The sequence below is a fragment of the Propithecus coquereli genome, unplaced genomic scaffold (genome assembly GCF_000956105.1).
Source record: "Propithecus coquereli isolate 6110/MARCELLA unplaced genomic scaffold, Pcoq_1.0 Scaffold5, whole genome shotgun sequence".
NCBI classification, from domain to species: Eukaryota; Metazoa; Chordata; class Mammalia; order Primates; family Indriidae; genus Propithecus; species Propithecus coquereli.
Window position 1 is genome coordinate 14,638,708 of NW_012150840.1, and position 17,561 is coordinate 14,656,268.

General features: G+C 52.9%; 1 protein-coding gene across 1 annotated transcript in view; it reads right to left on the reverse strand.

Annotated features, from left to right (window-relative positions):
• The window catches only part of LTBP2 (latent transforming growth factor beta binding protein 2), a 95,281-nt gene that overhangs the window by 22,009 nt on the left and 55,711 nt on the right, over positions 1 to 17,561 (reverse strand). Inside the window, exons 10-16 of the mRNA XM_012656226.1 lie at positions 8,461 to 8,535; positions 5,765 to 5,887; positions 4,564 to 4,728; positions 4,094 to 4,309; positions 2,948 to 2,967; positions 1,700 to 1,739; positions 760 to 861 (exon numbers count right to left, since the gene is read on the reverse strand). Of these exons, the coding sequence (XP_012511680.1) occupies positions 760 to 861; positions 1,700 to 1,739; positions 2,948 to 2,967; positions 4,094 to 4,309; positions 4,564 to 4,728; positions 5,765 to 5,887; positions 8,461 to 8,535 (741 nt within the window). The remainder of the gene's footprint in view (positions 1 to 759; positions 862 to 1,699; positions 1,740 to 2,947; positions 2,968 to 4,093; positions 4,310 to 4,563; positions 4,729 to 5,764; positions 5,888 to 8,460; positions 8,536 to 17,561) is intronic.

Sequence of the window (17,561 nt, forward strand, 5' to 3'; positions counted from 1 at the left end):
CCCGCCTGTTTGCAAGGTTGCCCTCTCCCCTGGCCTGGCTCCAAGTTTGTGTCAGCACCCCTACACCCTCACCTCCCACTCAAGCTGACTTGGATCTGTGGATCTCAGTGGTGAGCTCAAGAGAGCAGTGAGCCCCGGAGAGCGCACGCGTGTGCACCGGGAGCAACAGCGACAGCACCGGCCTTGCTTCTCTGGAACCAAGTCCCCAGACAATGAGCCTTTAGGGAGGGCACATTCCAGAGCAAGGTGGATTTGCCAGGGATCTCCCCCACGCCTCCCCCCACCCCCCCACAATTGCAGCTGACCAGAGGGAGAGGAATGCAGGCTCAGGGAAACAACCTCGAGAAACAGAACCGTGTTCCTTCCCGAAAGTCAGCCCTCCCCGTGGGCAGGAGGCTGCCTGCTGCCAGGGTATCCGCTGACTCAGGGTAAACAGCCTGGAAGAGCCGGGCTCGGAGGCTCTCACTCCACGTGCTCCCTTTCCTGGAGAGCACCCCTGTATTCTCCCGGTAGACCCCTGGTGTCCCTTCTCTTTCCCCCTCCCTGGGCTTGAGCAGTGTTCCAGATAGGGCCTCTGTTTCCACTAAGGGGACCTGGTGCTCTTCATAGCAGGAGACCAGGGGTGCAGAGCCTGGGAGGTCATCTGGTTGGAGAGGTGAGGGAGGGGTTCCACTTATTCCCCTGCCTTGGAGTCAGCTCTGGACAGCCACACCTCACAGGGGAGCATGCAGAGAGCCCTAAAGGGCCGGCTGCAGCTACCTGGGGGGCTCGGGGTCACCAGTACGTTGGTGGAGGGGGTCACTTGCTCTTCTTCCTGGGTCTCTGGAGTCCCCTGTTCAGGCAGTGGTGGCGTTGGTCTTCCTATGGCATCCACTGTGGAGGGGAGAGGGGAAGAGGTGAGCCGACAGCTCCTTGGCTGGCAGTGACCCTTCCCTCCTCCCTGCTGTTCCGACTCCCAAGAACAAGGGGTGGAACCTAGGCTGGGTCACCCCTGCACTTCCTAGTCTCTTGAAATTAGACCTGGACCCACACAGTCAGAGAGTCTGAGAGCTCTAAGGGCCTTCGAGCGCATCCAGTCTAACCTGCCATTTCACAGGACAGGAGACTGAGGCTCACAGAAGTGGCTGCTTGCCCAAGGCCAGCCAGCTTGCTGGAGAAAGAGCAGGAGCCCAGGTCTCCTGATTCCCACTTCAGCATTCTCTCCCTTCTGTTTGCAAAGAATTTTACAGCTTGCAGAGCTCTGCCACAACTATCAACCTCTCATTTGCCTTGAGAGGCAGCAAGACAGGCATTGGCGTCCATTTTATAATGGGAGAAGCAGAAGCTCAGCCTTCTGATTTCTGAAGCCAACACTGGCGACTGGCAAGCTGGGCTCTGCAGAGCCCTGACAGTTTTGGATGAAAGAGCTCTAGGGACACCACCAACCGCCTGTTTCAGCAAGTGCTTCCTCTTTGGTCTGATGTACATGCTGAGTGGCACCATGACATTCAGAAAGAGTTCTGCGGCTAGGAAACTATTTGCAAGGCATCACGGGGTCTCTCACTGACCTTCATGCACCTGAGGTGTGAGCATTCACATGCCACGCCGTTCATGACGTCCTCTGGACAGGCCAGCTCACGTATAGGAACTCCCCTGCTAGATTAAGGTCATTCTCCCTCCCTCCTCTTTCCCCGGGGAGCTGCTAGGAGAAGGGACTCACCTGGGACCCCGGCAGGTACATGGGTGACACTGGGGGTGACCTGCACAGAAACAGGGGGTCATTTTTGGCTCCTCTGTCCCCCCATGATGTGCTTCCTTCCACCACACTCACCCCCACTCCAGGCTTCCTGTCCAACTCGCTCATTCACTTTTTCATTGATGAGTTCTTACTACACGCCGGGCACTCTGCTGGACACTTTACATCACTGTCTTAATTAATCTTCTCAACTGGCTCGCCATAGTAGGTTGAAAGGATTCAATGAGCCCATGTATGCACTGTGCCAGCTCAGTGCCGGGCATACGGTGGAAATCAGCGTGTACGGTACCGGTGATGCAATCCCGTGTCTCAGAGTAGCCAAAGCTCCAGAAGTTAACTAGAGTGCCCAGGGCCACAGGGCCAATGTGGCAATGCCAGGACCCAGGGCCACACCTGGTGTCCCTCAACACAGCCTGCGGATGGAGGTGGTGAAGAGGTGGGGAACAGGACGAGGAGAATGGGCAGAGGATGAAAGAGGCCCTGGAGCATGGTTGGGTCTGTAAGGACACGGGATTAGAGCTTTGGCCTCATCGGGAGGACGGCACGTGGTGCTCCAGAGAGAGAACAAGCCCGCTGGAGAAACTATTTGGGGACAGTCAGGTACTCAGGTTGGAGGGGCAGGGGGCAGGGCAGGGACTGGCAGATGGTGAAGGAAGCAGCAGATGCACTCTTCTGGAATGCTTTTCTAGGAGGACACCCAGTTCTTCACAGGGGGATTCTGGGCACAGAGAAGGGAGTCGGACGCCCCTTTCTCAGTGATGTGGTTTGAGGCTCTTCCCAGCTGTGCCTCTACTTCCCCATACGCCACTCACAGAGGAGATCTTGACGTTTAACCTAAACTGGCTCAGAAAGTGCCAGATCCAGAATGAACTGGAACTAACTCTAAACCCCATCTGTAGTGCTTAAAGCCTGAGTGACAGCCAGGACTAACAGGACCTGTTCCTACTTCCTTTCTGAAGGGGCTCAGCCCATCCCCAGCAGAAAGCTTGCACAGCAGCTGCTCCATAAACAGTCGTTTTTATTACTTCCTTTAGGGTAAAACTGGGTCTTTGGCTCCACCCTCCCAGTCTGTCATCTCTCCAAGTACAATCCGACAGATACTCATCCTTCTCCCCGTCCCCCTTCATGGGGCACTGCCCTGGGGCCTCAGTGGCTACCAGGTCCCACTCTCTGCCACCGTTGCCCAGCTCCCTAATGGGAGGACTCACTCACCTGGCCAGCCTGAGAGTCACCTGGGAAGGGAAAGGTGACAGCATGAGCTCAAGGAGGAGGGTCTGCCTGCCTTATCCCCTCCACCCATGGCCTGGGCAGCTCCATGGTCTGTACCCCTCCAACTGTGTGCCCAGCAGGGTCAGCAGCATTGAAAGCGTGGACTCTTCTTACCTGTCTCTGCCCTGTCACCCCACTGTGGGGACTGGCCACCACAGAATCCCAGTCTGGAGGGCCTGAAGGTAGCTCAGCTCGGCCTCTTGCTTGGTGAGAGGAAGCCCCTGCTTTCCTTTAAGGCCTACAGTGACAGGAGCCCCACCCTCTCCCGGGCCAGTCCACCCTATTGATCCTGTAGCCCACCTCCTTGCATGGCAGCCTCCTCCCCTGATGCCTCCCAGCCACACTGAGTCACTTAGCTCCCTGCCCTGGGCTATGGGCCAGGGGAATAGTTCCAGGAAGGGGTGGAGGTGCTCCTGGTTTGGACAGTGTCCAGTGTCCATGACAACGGAGGCTCTGTCCTCACTTCCTGTCTGTTTCAGATTCCTGGAGCAATTTTTGGAATCGCATAGTTTGCCTGGCCCCAATATGCCCCAGGCCTCCTGCATTCCGTGTTACCAGTAACTGGGTCATGACTTTGCCACAGTGTCCCAAGGCACCTGCCAGGAGAGCCTCAAGCCTAGTCTCTCTCCAGCCCTGTGCCTCCTCGGTCCGAGGCAGCTGAGCTGGAGTGAGCACTCTGACTCCGAGGCCAGAGCTGGGCATGTGAAGCACACAGCCTCCCCAGGACCCACGGCCAGCTCTTCAGGCCTGCAGCAAGTACCAGCCCCAGAAGCTTGGTGGCCAGGGCAGAGCGTGGAGAGGCCTGATCAGTGGGTTGGCGCTGCTACTACCCTCTCCCAACTTTACAAGCAGCTTTCAAGGGTGTGGGCACCTCTTGAGCCTATATGGGAGAGGAGGTGAGTGAGGCCTTCCTGTCATGCCAGGCCGTGAGAGAAGCTTCCCAGGGATGGGTGCTGCACTCCAAGCTCCCTTTCCTTATGCCCCAGAGATGGGGCCCCCAAGGACCCAGGATAAATGCCTATGCCTCTTTGAGGCACTGTAAACACAGGGGAAAGGGGAATTCCTCAGGCATCTCCCCGGCTCAGATACCCTTGTCAGGGGTGGTCTTGGCCTCAAGCCAGGTGTCTGTGGCCGCCCGGAGTGGCTGCCTCTCTGCCGGCCCAGGCAGTGTCCCAGTGCTCTTCTGCCCTTGCTCCTTCAAGGGCCTGGCCAGTTCCTCTTCCTCGGCTTTCCTCATGGACAGGCGGATGTCTGAGCTCGAGTAGGTGTAGCCATGGCCGGCAGGGCAGATTTCCCTGAAGGCCTCTGCAAAGCCAACAGCCAGAGGACAAGCTGAGAAATGCTGTTCCTGCAAGAAACCAGGGCGCTCCTTTCCCTCCCTTTGGGAGACAATTGTGGCAGCAGGGAGGGAGGGAGCCCCAGGCTGGGATAAGCACTCCAACAAGGAGGGACGACGGAGTCTTCTGGCTTGAGGGCGGTCTACCCAGGCTGGGGAACATGGCCACTGGCTTTGAAGAAGCCCCTTGGTGGTCAGAGCTGGGATGGGGGCAGGCGGTTACCTGTGCCAGGCAGGGGGCATTTCTCACACTTGCTGCCCCATGCTTTGCCCACACGGCTGCAGCAGCAGATCTGCTTGGTGATCCGCTGGGCCAAAGGCAGGGCACAGGTGCCAGGCCCCAGCGACCGGTAGCACAGTCCCTGCAGCATGGAGATGGCCTTGTCCGCTGCAACAGACATGGCACATGTGGGTGGCTAGGTGGTCAGTGGGAGGGGAACGCGCAGATGGAGGGCAGTGGGTGGGGGGGTGTGGCCAGCCACACGCACGCAGACGGGCCTGGCCCATGTCTCCGTCTGGAAGTTTGGATCCCTGAAAATGTTCACGAGAACTTTAGGAGGAATGTTTCAGCATCTCCTCACGTTATCTGTTTGATGAGACTCTTACTCCCACCCTCATGCGGAGAACCTGAGAGCAGGAAATGAGGATGCAGCTGCTTGTCTCCCATGCTGAGTTCTCAAGTGTCTCCTGCGGCCTATGTGTGCCTGGGGCTAAGTGGGCAGCAGTGTGCTCTGAGGACCACAGCCTTCCTGGGAAGATGCGATGAGGTGAGAGCCAAAGGCCTGATGGGGAGCTTTGAGGACAGGGGCCCTGTCTTGGTCATCTTTGTCACCCAGGCACCTTCCACAGTGTCTGGGGCACGTAGATGCTCAGTAAGTGCTTGTTGAATCCATGGATGGACCACTAGATCAATGAATCAATCAAAATACTGTGGATCACAGTGAGTTTGACCTGTGCTTGGCTTAGGTCATAGCAATGCCATCACCACTGTCCCCTTTCTTATACTTTGATAGTAAACATTAAAGAATAGTCTCTTGTGTATTGGATGAGGAGGCCATGCCAGGTTGGAAGAGACCGGACTCTAAGGGGATGAGGGGTGGGGTGAAGGGGACACCAAGCAAAGCTGAGGAATGAATGACCCTAGGGAAGTCCCGGTCAGGGCCAGGACACAGCAGACCAAGTTCAGATCCCTCAGAAGAAATGCTTAATGCAAAAAGTGAAGTAGTGACCATCTCTCTTCCAGCAGGGTGGGCCAATCCGTTTTTGTACATTGGGCCCAACTCCAGGTTGAGGAGCAGACACCGGCCGTGAGCATAGGGTGATGAGGTCTGGGGAAAATTACTGCTCTGGGCCTTGCCTTTGGATCTGGAGGGTCCCATCTTGCCTCCCAGCGTCCCCCACCCCTGGTCCCCACTGGCACTCACACACACAGCGGCTCCGAGATGGATCCAGCATGAGGCCAGGTCCACATGTGCACAGGTAGCTGCCCCTGGTGTTCACACACTCCGCGTCCTTGCACAGGCCCAGGGTCGAGCACTCATTGATATCTGCAGGGTTGGAGGAGATGACCAAGCACCCATCCCACCGACGCCTGATGGAGGGGAGGGGCTGGGCGGAGATCTTTAAATACTTTCTCCAAATAAAACGACAACAAGAAGAAAGCTGCCATTCACTGAGTACAGATTCCTCTCTCCATTCCTCAGTCTCCTTATTTGTAAAATTGGGATAATGGTAGTAATGATCAGCTAGTGTTGTCAGAGAGATAAAATAAGATCAAAATTGCAAACACTTGGTCCACTAATGGCATGTAATAATGATCACAGTACTAAGAACTAACATCCATGGAGTACCTAACACATGCCATGTACTCTGCCGGGTATTTAACATACGATACCCCATTTAATTCTCACAAAACGGTTTTATTGAGTAGGTCCACATGTCCTCATTTTATAGGTGAAGGCACTGAGGCTCCAGGAGTAACTTGTCCAGAGTCACTCAGCTGGTGGGTGGCATGCTGGGACACAGGGGACACAGGTAAAAGGGACTGTGGGTTGGAGGCTAGAGAAGGGGCAGCCACATTCCTCCCATTCAGCCTTGCTCCAGAGGCCCCTAAAGCACCATGCCAGGGCCCAAGTCCCTGGGAACACGTCTGCGTTGAGCTGGAGGACAGAGGGGCCTTTGCAAGGAAGAGGAGGCCAGAGGCTGGAGGAAGGTGCCGATGGGGCTGGGGAAGAGGGGAGAGGGGCCTGCAGCAAGGGTGGGCAGAGGCAGAGTTTAGGGGGCACTCCTCCAGGTCCTTGTGAACACCGCTGCCTTGGGCAGGCCACACACATCCCCCCAAGACCAGTGGATGCTCATGCTGTTCTTCAAACAAGGGAGGTACATTAGCTGCCCCCTGTGATCTCAAAATTTTCCATACTGTAAACTTCTTCCTGCGGAGGGGAAATCCCAACCCTCACACTCTAAGTTTCAAGAAGTTGAGGGCCATCTTGGTGATGGTGCCTCCATTGACAATCGTGATGGCGCAGAGATGATGAGCATGAAATGTTTGTGAGAGGCACCCTCCAACACGCCCAGCAGATAGCACAGGCAGCCCAGTGTCATCAGAGCCACCAGCTCACCCACAGGCTTTGGGGAAACTGGCACTGAGCACAGGAATGAGCATCTGAAAGATGACCCAGCATGGGCACCAAGGGGAGCTACTCCTTGGTAGGACGCCCCAGTGGGGTGCGTGGGAGCTGCCGCAGAGAGCTGGGAAGGGGCACCAATCCATGTGCCTCCAGACTGTGGCCACCGTGATGCCTCTAAACACCAATTTGACTTGTCTCCCTCTGCGTGAGAAGCTTCTGAACTCCCCATCACTTCCTAGAGGGAGCTCCTAAACCCTAACACGGTATCCAAGGCCCTCCACCATTTTCCCAAAGCCTGTGGGCAAGCAGGTAACTCTGATGACACTGGCATGCCTGTAGCATCTCCTGTGTGGACACAGGCCGTGTACACAGTGCCCTCTCAGACACTCGGGCCTCCCCAAACTGTTGCTTTGCTCATGCTGTTCCCTCTGCCTAGAGAGCTTGCATCCCCTGTAGCTGGCCAACTCTACTTGTTTTTTTAAAAGTCTTGGCTTAGGTGTCACCTCTTTAGGAAGCCTTCCCTGATCCTCCCAGTCTGGGAAGGGCCCCCACCATGGGGGGCGAGTGCTTCTTTCCATCAGGAACACTTCAGTCATTGTACGAAATTATTTAGGTGTCTGTTTTCACCTGGGGCAGGAACTGTACCTCCTAGGTACCCACCCACCCCCTCCCCACCATCAAGCTTTCTTCTGGAGAGAGGAGTCTGAGGAAGCCCTGGGGGGCTGGGTGGGCTGTCTACGTGTGGGGTGACAGGATGCAGAAATGATTTCTAGCCCATGGATAAGAAAAAGTGCTTGGACGAGGCAAAATAGCCAGCCTCTGGCCCAGCCTAGTCTGGGGTCAGACTCCCACAGGGGCAATGGTGGGAGACCTACTGGACAGTGGAAATGGGGAGAAATCTGCATTTTTGCCCTTGGAGGGCACAACGGGGCTTTTCATATCTAGACTGTCCCTAGTGGCTTCTCCTCCTGGCAGGTTTCCCAATCTGGAGCCCCAGGAAGGGAGTACCTTTCCCCTTCCTGCCTGTGGGTTGAGGCAGTGAGAGGGAGGCCTGAGCAGCTGAAGGTGCTTAGCTGGGAAGGGTCCACAGGGGCGACCAACTCAGGCTGGCCTGAGTGGAAATTCTTCCCATTCCAGGGAGACCAGCTCAGGAGCTGCCAGATGTGAGGGACCAGGGTGGCGCCTCCAGACACAGCACCACACTGCTCTAGAGAGGCACCTGGCCCATGTTCCGGGCGGGGTGAGTGGAGATGGGAGGAGGGGAGGGGCTCGGCTCCCTTGGCTCCCTCTGTCACTCTCAAGCAAGTCCCCGACTTCCCTAGGCCCCTGGAACCAGCAGCCCCCACTGCTCCCTCAAGCTGGGGCTCAGAGGTGCCCAGTGGAGACCACTCAGGCAGGGACAGACCCTCCTCCCGTCTGGGGTGGGGAGCATGCCCCTGCATCAGTAGGCCTCGTCATTTCCCCCCCAAGCCCAGGCCCAGTCACCCTACCTTGGCAGTGAGTGAGGTTCAGTCTCTTGTAGCCCTGAGGACACTCCAGCTGGCCATTTTCAATCACCGCGGAGGCTGGGGAGTGAAGATACAGACAGGTCTCACCGGAGGGCCCTCGAGCTCCTCTGTCACCCACGCTGGGAGGCCGGTACCGTCTGGGCATCCAGCCCACTCAGCAGCTGAGAGCCCCAGCCCTGCAGCCATTGCCCTGGGCAGCTGTGCCTCTCTGCTGCCACCGGGCTCCTCTTGGCCCACCTTGCTTTTATTAAAAATGATACTGGCCGGGGGCAGTGGCTCATGCCTGTAATCCTAGCACTCTGGGAGGCCGCGGCGGGTGGATCGCTCAAGGTCAGGAGTTCAAGACCAGCCTGAGCAAGAGCGAGACTTCGTCTCTACTAAAAATAGAAAGAAATTATTTGGACAACTAAAAATCTATATAGAGAAAATTAGCCGGGCATGGTGGTGCATGTCTGTAGTCCCAGCTACTCGGGAGGCTGAGGCAGTAGGATTGCTCGAGCCCAGGAGTTTGAGGTTGCTGTGAGCTAGGCTGACGCTACGGCACTCTAGCCCGGGCAACACAGTGAGACTCTGTCTCAAAAAAAAAAAAAAAAAAAAAAATGATACTAAGTGAAATCCACCAGGCACAGAAGGACAAATACCCTATGACCTCACTTATATGCGGAATCTACAAAAAGTGAACCTATAGGAGTAGAGAGCAGGATGGTAGTTACCAGGGGTGGGGTTGGGAAGACGTTGGTGAAAGGTTACAAAATTGCAGTTAGACACAGGAAGAACAAGCTCAAGAGATCTATTGTACAACAATACAATATATTGTATACATATCGTATACTATAGCTAATAACAATATTGTGTACTCGAAAACCACTGCAAGAGTAGATTTTAAGTGTTGTCACCACACACACAAAAAAGTATGTGATTCATAAAGCACGTTAATTAGCACGATTTAGCCATTTCACAATGTACACATATTTCAGAACATCATGTTGTACACAATAAACATACCATTTTTATTTGTCAATTAAAAAAATTTAAATAGTAAGAAAAATTATATGGACTAATAATACCCCATATACAGTTATAATTTATATAGAGTATATATTATACTACATGCATGTTATACAATAGAACATGTGCTTGAACAGGTGTTGTTTTTGTTGTTTTTTATTTTGAAATAATTATAGGTACACGGGAGATGTCTGATTGCAGATTGAGCAACAAGGAAATGGTTCTCAGTATTTTGATGCTAATACACATCTTGCCTTGATTTCACAACATTCCCCCTTCCTTTACGGAGAAAAAACCCCAAACAATTGACATGAATTAAAAACAGGGGAAACATCTCCATTACTGTGGAGGGACAGACGAGTGTGTCAACCTCCATGGAAAGCTCTAGCAGGAAGCATATTACTGACAGCCACCTGTCATCACAGAAAAAGGCAGCAAATGGGGAATATCATCTTTTTGTGAAAAAAAAATAAAAGAATAACCCATCTTTAAGTTTGACAATTCCTTTGCCAAGAGATAGCTAGCAATTCTCAAAAGGTGCAAGCAATTTTCACAGAACTTATTCCATGCGAAGTTCCCTAAAGATACCATTACACTATAAAGATCTAGCTTTATTGAACTAGCTGCATGATGACTTCCTGTAGCAATTGGTCTTCTTCTGGCTTTGACTCCTTTGTGCAATAGCTTGTCTGGGACACTATACACACAGCACTCTCCATCACTGTGAACTTACCCCAATTCCTTTTTATTACAGTTGTAGCATTGGTGGCTACACTCACAGAGTGGTTTGGTAAAGCTTAAATTTTCATCCAAGAAATCATTTACCATTGAGAATATATGTTCACTGATTCATCCTTTAATGGCTTACGAAAAGATAGTTCTTCATATATTTTATTGTTGAAATGGATTCTTGCAAGTACCAAGAGACATACTAGAAATGTCTATACTTGTGTCCAATTGTACAGCAAAGTTTGAGTGTCTTGGTGTTTTAAAATGTTTTTCTAATCAAGATAGCTTTTATTTCATCATTAACTGCTATCTCTGGGCACATTATACACTTTAAGGCAAAGTTTGTTATTAATGATGCATATATAACTCTGTATTTCATATGGTCTTCTTGTTCATTTGGATCCTGTGGTACTTTTGGGTCACATCTGCTAGGTCATAATTATTTTTACCTCGTAATACGGCTAATAACATGTTAGAGGTCCCCTGAGAAGTGTCGGCACTGCATTTTTTAATGACTGCTTACAATTATGTTACTCACACTAGTTTGAGTCCACAGGAATTTTTTCAAGGCATTTCTTCATTTTGTGAGGTTTGGTTTAGTTAACACTAGACAACATAACAGAAAAATCCAGTAAACTGAGCACTGTGCAATGTGCTATGCTGTTACATGCCAAAGACAAACATAAGGGGTGCCACATTTTCTCGGAATCCCCACTCTTCCCTGAGGACACACTGTGTGCCCAACATGACATGTGACGGTCTGACATATGGACAGACCAAGTGAGGAGAAATGGGTAACACTTAGTTTTTTTTAAGATTGAAAAATGTAAATTGAAGTTCTAATATTTCCTCCTGCCCTGGACTGCCTTGCTCTGGTTTGCACGTTCCACCGTGGGGACTGGGCTCTAGCCTAGATGACCACTCTTACAGAGACACACGTGGATTCCGAAAATGCTGGGGTTGAGACGGAAAGATGAGAGTGAGGCTGGAAAATGTGCATGTCCCTGGCATGGGGCCTTGTGGTATGAACTGAGGACAGAGAGGAGGGAAGAAAGAGAGGAAGTTGTCTGGAGAAACTCAGATAGCAGGCTGATTGGATGCAGCCCGTGAACATTATGAAGAGCAGAAGGTGGGAAAGGGTAACGTAAGGCTGTTGCCAGAGGGCCGAGGAGTAATGCCAAGTTAGCGTTTATACGATGCTGCAGAGTTGCAAGGCCATGGGCGCATACTGTCCTGTTGGTTTCTCACTACAATAACTCTGTAAGGCAGGGACCATTGTCCCCGTTTTACGGGGAGAGAGAGAGAGAGAGAGAGAGGAGAGGCTGGCCAGGGCAGCATCACCTCTCCAGATTTCAAGAGAGGGAAGTTAGGCAGGAAGTCTTTGTTTCTTTAATGATCAGGAGAAAAGGGTGGAGAGTTTGGACTAGAACGGGGAGCAAGAGTGGAACCAGCTGCTGGCATCGGCAAAAAACTGAGAGAACCCGAGGAATGTGTTAAGCCGAAAGGACCTGGGTTCATTCGTTAGTCTGGATATGCACGTATCCTTTTCTATAAAGTGGTTTCCTCTCTTGGTAAGGGGACGCTGCCCTCTTGCTGGCTTGAAGAGAATGTGAGGGCAGGCTGCTAGAGAGAAACAAGCGCCAAGCCACTGTCTCTGGTGAAGCTCCTGTTTTTGCAAACAACCCCCCCGCCCCCGACAATCCCGAACCAGGGCCAGCAGTGCCCTTCCTCACCCCTGCCAGAGGCAGTCTATAAGGGGCTAGTTCTCAGCTTCTGTAAGAGCAAGGACAATGTCCAATCTAGAAAAATCAGCTCAAATCTCCTTGGGAGAAGGAAAGCAGAACTTCAGATGGTCATGTGGCTCAGCAGCCAGTGAACCGTGTAATTCACAGAGATGTGGGAAGGCAGGTGACACCTGTTGCTGACCCTGCCACCCACACCAGGTGCCCCTCCCCAGGTGCCCCCGCCACACGTAGGCCCCCCGAGTTGTGGTACCTAACATGGTGTGTTGCGACCGCCCGTTTGTCTATTTCCCCACCACCCTACAGCTGCATGAGGACAAGGATCTTGTTTTCTCCATCATTGCTATGTCTCTAGTGCGAAGCATGGCACCTGGAGCAGTATGGGGACAAATAATAATAATAGCAAACGCTAAAATGGCACTTAGTATGGGCCAGGCCTTGTTATAAAGGCTTTCCAGGTATTAACTTATTTAATCCTCACAACCAGCCCTTGGAGGTACTTACTAATATTATCCCCCATTTGATGGATGAGCAAACTGAGGCATAGAGAGGTGAGGAAACAAACCCAGCTGGTGGATAAAGCTGGGATTATGAACCCAGGCAGTCTGGCTGCAGAGAAGAAACTTTGAACCATTCTCTCCATTGCCTGTCCAGCAGGAAACTCAGAATCCTTCCTAGGACATCCCCTCCCCTGCCCTGTTTCCAAGGGATCGGAGACAGAATAGAAACAAAATGTCAGGATACTTAGAAGGAGGTCAGAAGAACTAATCGGACACTTGATAAGTGCTCCATGCTGTGTATAACCAAAGTGCCACGTGGAGTTGACAAAGGACATCAGGAAGAAGCTGTCCTACCCCTGATGGCCCCTTAGCCAGATCAAGGATATAACAAGGGGTCAGAGAGGAGAGAGAAGAGAATTTGTGTGATTCGGAGCAGGAGAGTGGCTAACCTGTGACCCCCACGGCTGCTTCAAGGAGACATGTGGGGAGCTGTGTCACCCTTGCTGTTGGGACTGTCAGACCTGAGAAAGCCAGGGCAGCTGCTGAGGGGTCGGTTGGGATCGACCTCAACCCCAAGAAGTCTAAATGCCACAATATGCTATGAAGTGTGTAGCGCAGACATGAGTAACTTTCCTGGTAAGGACACTGGCCCCAACCTCAGCCCTATCCGCCCACTGCGGCACCTCGGTTGTTCATAGACTGGGGACAGAAGCAGAGGCTGCCCTGGCTGCAGCCTGCCCCTGCCCAGCTACTTCCCAAGGAGGCCTCAGCAAAGGCAAACTAATTTCTTGAGACAGTTTTGGCCCTGACTCCACGAGCAGAGCTGGGAGGAGATGGCGAAGACATGTGTCTGGCCACAGGGCTGTTTACAAGCTGTGCTGATCTCAGCCTGTGATGACAGGTGCCTGCAGCAGGGAGATGTGGAGGGTCCCCGCCGCACACCCCCTCTGCCCAGGGAACAGACGCACATGCCCCACGAGGCCGAGCTCAGTGCCACGGGCATGGGAGCAGGCTGGAGCCTTGGCCCCTTGCCTTGCAGACCTCAGGCTGGAGAGAAAGTTCCACTCCCCCAGTAGACCCACATCTAATTCCTGGCTCCACTCTGACTAGCGGCGTGACCTGGGGCACATTTCTTAACCTCTTTCAGCCTGAATTTTTTCATCTGTAGAAGTGGGGACAGAAACTCAGTTCGTGGGGTTGTTGTGGGATTAGCTCTGCTGAAACAACGAATGTCAGACTGACCCTAGCACAATGCCTGGCCTGGCCCTGGAGGTCCTTCCTTCCTTCCTTCCTTCTTTCCTCCTTCCCTCCCTCCCTCCCAGCAACAGCCTCAAGAACAGCATGCTGGCCCTCACGAGCTGGATGAATTTGGGCAGGTTACTCAGCTTCTCTGAGCCTGGTTTTCTTATCAGTAAAATGGAGATGGCAAGTCTTTCCTCATGGGCTTATTGTGAACACTGAACAAGCGTGTAAAACTCTAAGCACAATACTTGCCACATTTTTGGTAATTATCACAATGTCCATTATTCAGATTTTCCTCCTGGGTGAGGTGCCAGTGGGTCCCCTAGTGACTATGACATTCCACCCAAGGAGGGCCTCTGACTGCTGCCCCAGAGCGGGATAGAACCGAAGGCCCCACAAGCTGTGAGCTAGAAAGGGGTCTGCTCCAACCCCTGGCTCGGACAGGTTCCACTCAGCTACCTCCGCCCCAGCCCTTCCTGAGCCCTCCAGGCCACTGGTGCCATGTGGCAGTGACACCCACCGCTGTTGGGGTAGGGAGGGTGCTCACTTAAGCCTGAGGCACAGTCTCCAGGAGGCTTCAACTCCCTTGGAAGAAGCTTTCAGAACATCTCTGAGCCAAAGAGACACTGCCCTTTCAGGCTGACAACTGGAATTCTGAAAATCACATTTCTTTAGGGTAGGGGACTGGGCGTCTCCCCTCGAGTCCTGGAGAACAGGAACCCCACCCCAACACAGCTGTTCCCCAAGCTGGGGTCCTCTGGTGCAGCAAATGCCTGAGCTAAGTGCCCAAGACACAGCACAGGGAGGTGAATCTCAGAGCGATGGGGAGCAGGGGTCTGCAGTCAGATAGACCTGGGGTTTCAGGCCAATTTCCTCTTTGTAAAATGGAGACAATAGCATCCAATGCCTAGAAACATCGTTAGGATGCAACGAAATGAGAAAAATGAGAAAGCATCAAGCATGGTGCCTGGCACTTGTAAGTGCGCTGAATAAATGGTTGCTATGACAACGATGGGGACAACAACGATGTTGCTGCTGTGACCTGCGCTAAGGCTCTCTGCTTCGAACCTCCCCCCAATCCCCCATCACCCTCACAGACACACCCTCCCCCGGGGCTGGCATCACAGGGCTACACCTGTGACCTTCCTCATGGCCAAGGGTCAGGACCAAAGCAGAGCGAAGCTTGCTTTCTGCTGAGGGTTTCAAATAAATTTTCAAACAGATATATATAAACCCCCATTCCCTCAAATTAATTTCCTTCCCCAGCTCCTTTGAAACCCTGTTCTTGGTAGGCACACTCCTTGTGATTGGAGCTCAGTACTTCTAGGCACGACCCCTTTTATTGCCGGGCACCTGCAGTTTTTAATAAGTGGTCCTTTGTGCTCAGTTTCAAGTTGAGTTTGCTTACCAGAAACATCATGCATTGGCTTTTTCTCTCCAGAACCACGTGGAACAAGTGCACACCCTTCTCCCCAGTGTAATTCTTTCATCACTTCTCTTAGCTCTTAGGCCTGGCCTATGTGTTGCTAACCTGCCTGTCTATTCAACCCCAATCTTCTTGACAGACGTCCTTCGTGCATGAGTAACGCATGAAATATAATCCTGGTGTGCATTCTCTTGGCTACCGAATTCCAGTCTAGTATCCTGAGTTTTGTTTCCTTTGGGCAGACTCAGGTCTCCCCAGAAGGATTAGGGAGATCTTGGTCAGTTGAGAATCAGACACATTGTGGTCTGAATCCTCACTCCACCTGTCCTAGCTGTGTGACTGTGGACAAGTTCCTCTGCCTCTCTGAGCTTCGTTTTCCTCATCCATCAAACGGGGTTAAAGAACCTTAGCTTGCAGGTGGTTGTACAAATAAGATGAGACAATACAGGTGAAGGGCTCAGCACAGTGTAGAAGTTCAGTAACTGGCAGCTATTCTTGATGTACAAGGGAAAGACACGGAATTCCCTGAAGGAGCAGAGTAAGACAATCAGCTCTCCCTGGAGACACAGGGGCCCTGGGTTCTGAGGTGAACTCAGCCCACACCCCAGGCAGATGGAACGATGATCTCGTGGCAAACAGCTGGAGCCCACCACTGCAGGCCCCGAGCCCTGTGCCAGCCCCGCCTGTCCCAGCAAAGGGGCCTTGGGGTTGACACAGCCAGTGCCAAGCCAGATGGGGCCGCGGCCAACTTTCCAGTCAACCCAGATGTCTGTCTTCCTCAGACGCAAACTCAAAAATGTGGCCTCAATCAAAGTGGCTTTTGAAAGCCGTGTGTTCTCCAGACTCTGGCAGGGGAACTGAAGAAGCTCTGAGCTACAACCTTTGCTAAATCCCAACGGATCAGGAGGACACGGCTCAGGCTAAGTCCTGGGAGGTCATTTGGGCATGCACCGCATCCGTCACTTGGAGTGAAGGCAGGAGAGGGGAACCGTGGTCTAAGCCAACTCTCTGAGCCACCTCTCCATGGAATGGGGCTCTGTAGAATCTTCTGGAATCTTCTGTGCCATGCAACTGAGACTTCAAGGCAGTCCTTCTCCATGTTAGAAATAGTGGCATGCTTCAAGGACCATCTTGAGCAGTCCAACACAGAGCCTCAAAAGCCAAAAGGTGGCCGGGCGCGGTGGCTCACGCCTGTAATCCTAGCACTCTGGGAGGCCGAGGTGGGTGGATTGTTTGAGCTCAGGAGTTCGAGACCAGCCTGAGCAAGAGCGAGACCCTGTTTCTACCAAAAATAGAAAGAAATTAATTGGACAGCTAAAAATATATAGAAAAAACTAGCCGGGCATGGTGGCACATGCCTGTAGTCCCAGCTACTCGGGAGGCTGAGGCAGAAGGATTGCTTGAGCCCAGGAGTTTGAGGTTGCTGCGAGCTAGGCTGACGCCATGGCACTCTAGCCTGGGCAACAAAGTGAGACTCTGTCTCAAAAAAAAAAAAAAAAAGCCAAAAGGTGTTTGGGGGAAAGCCATGCAGTCGTGTGGTTCGCAGGCTACTCACTGTGTCCCTCCCATCACCTCGTTGGGAGTGACAGAGGCTTCCCCAAGAGGCATAGCCCCATTTTATCAGAGGATAAACAGGGGCTCGGAGAGGCAAAGCCACGAGGGCAGAGGATGTTCTAGAACCCAGAAGTCCCGCCTGTCTTGCCAGCCACCCCCAAACCCACCCCAGCAGCCTGTCTTTCCTTCCTCTGCTTCCTGTGCAGGTGCTCGCTTGCCATGCCTGCTGAGAGAAGCACCCCACCCCAGCCCCAGGCTCGGGTGTGGAGCTGGGTGCCTGGCACCCTGTCAACACAAACAAGGTTCCCCAGCGTCTTGCCCTTTCTCTATACAATGCCAGCTGCACTTTTATGTGTTTTAAATGTTTATGTTGCCCTAGTCTTTGTTATTTCTTGCTCGGCGTGCTGGAATGTTTGACATTCCAGGGTCTGTACCCTGGTGCCCAGCTTGCTGAGATGTGCTGAACACGTGGAGGAGGGGTGGGGACAAAGGCTGAGCCTTGGATGTGTGTGTGTGTGTGGCGGGGGTACAGTGGGTGTTCTGCACCCACATGTGCATGTGGGAGCAACTGACCCACGGAGCTCTGCTGCCATACCCACCGCCACTGGGCTCCAGGCCCTGCCCGAACAAAGCGAACCAGCTCTGTTGGGAGCAGGGTCCTTGGGCATCAGCTGGGCTGAGCTCTTGAGGCTGGCACACAGGTGGGACCAGGAGTGGGGCAGGTGGGTGGGTAGGCAGCCCCCAAACTCTGGCCTTTTCTCCTGTTCCCATCCTTCCAAGTGAGGACTCCTCCACACCCAAAACTGATTCCAAGATCTGGGTTCATGGTCGCTGTGCCTGTCAGCCCTGGCTGAGGGGGGTGGGCCCAGGATCCTCCATGGA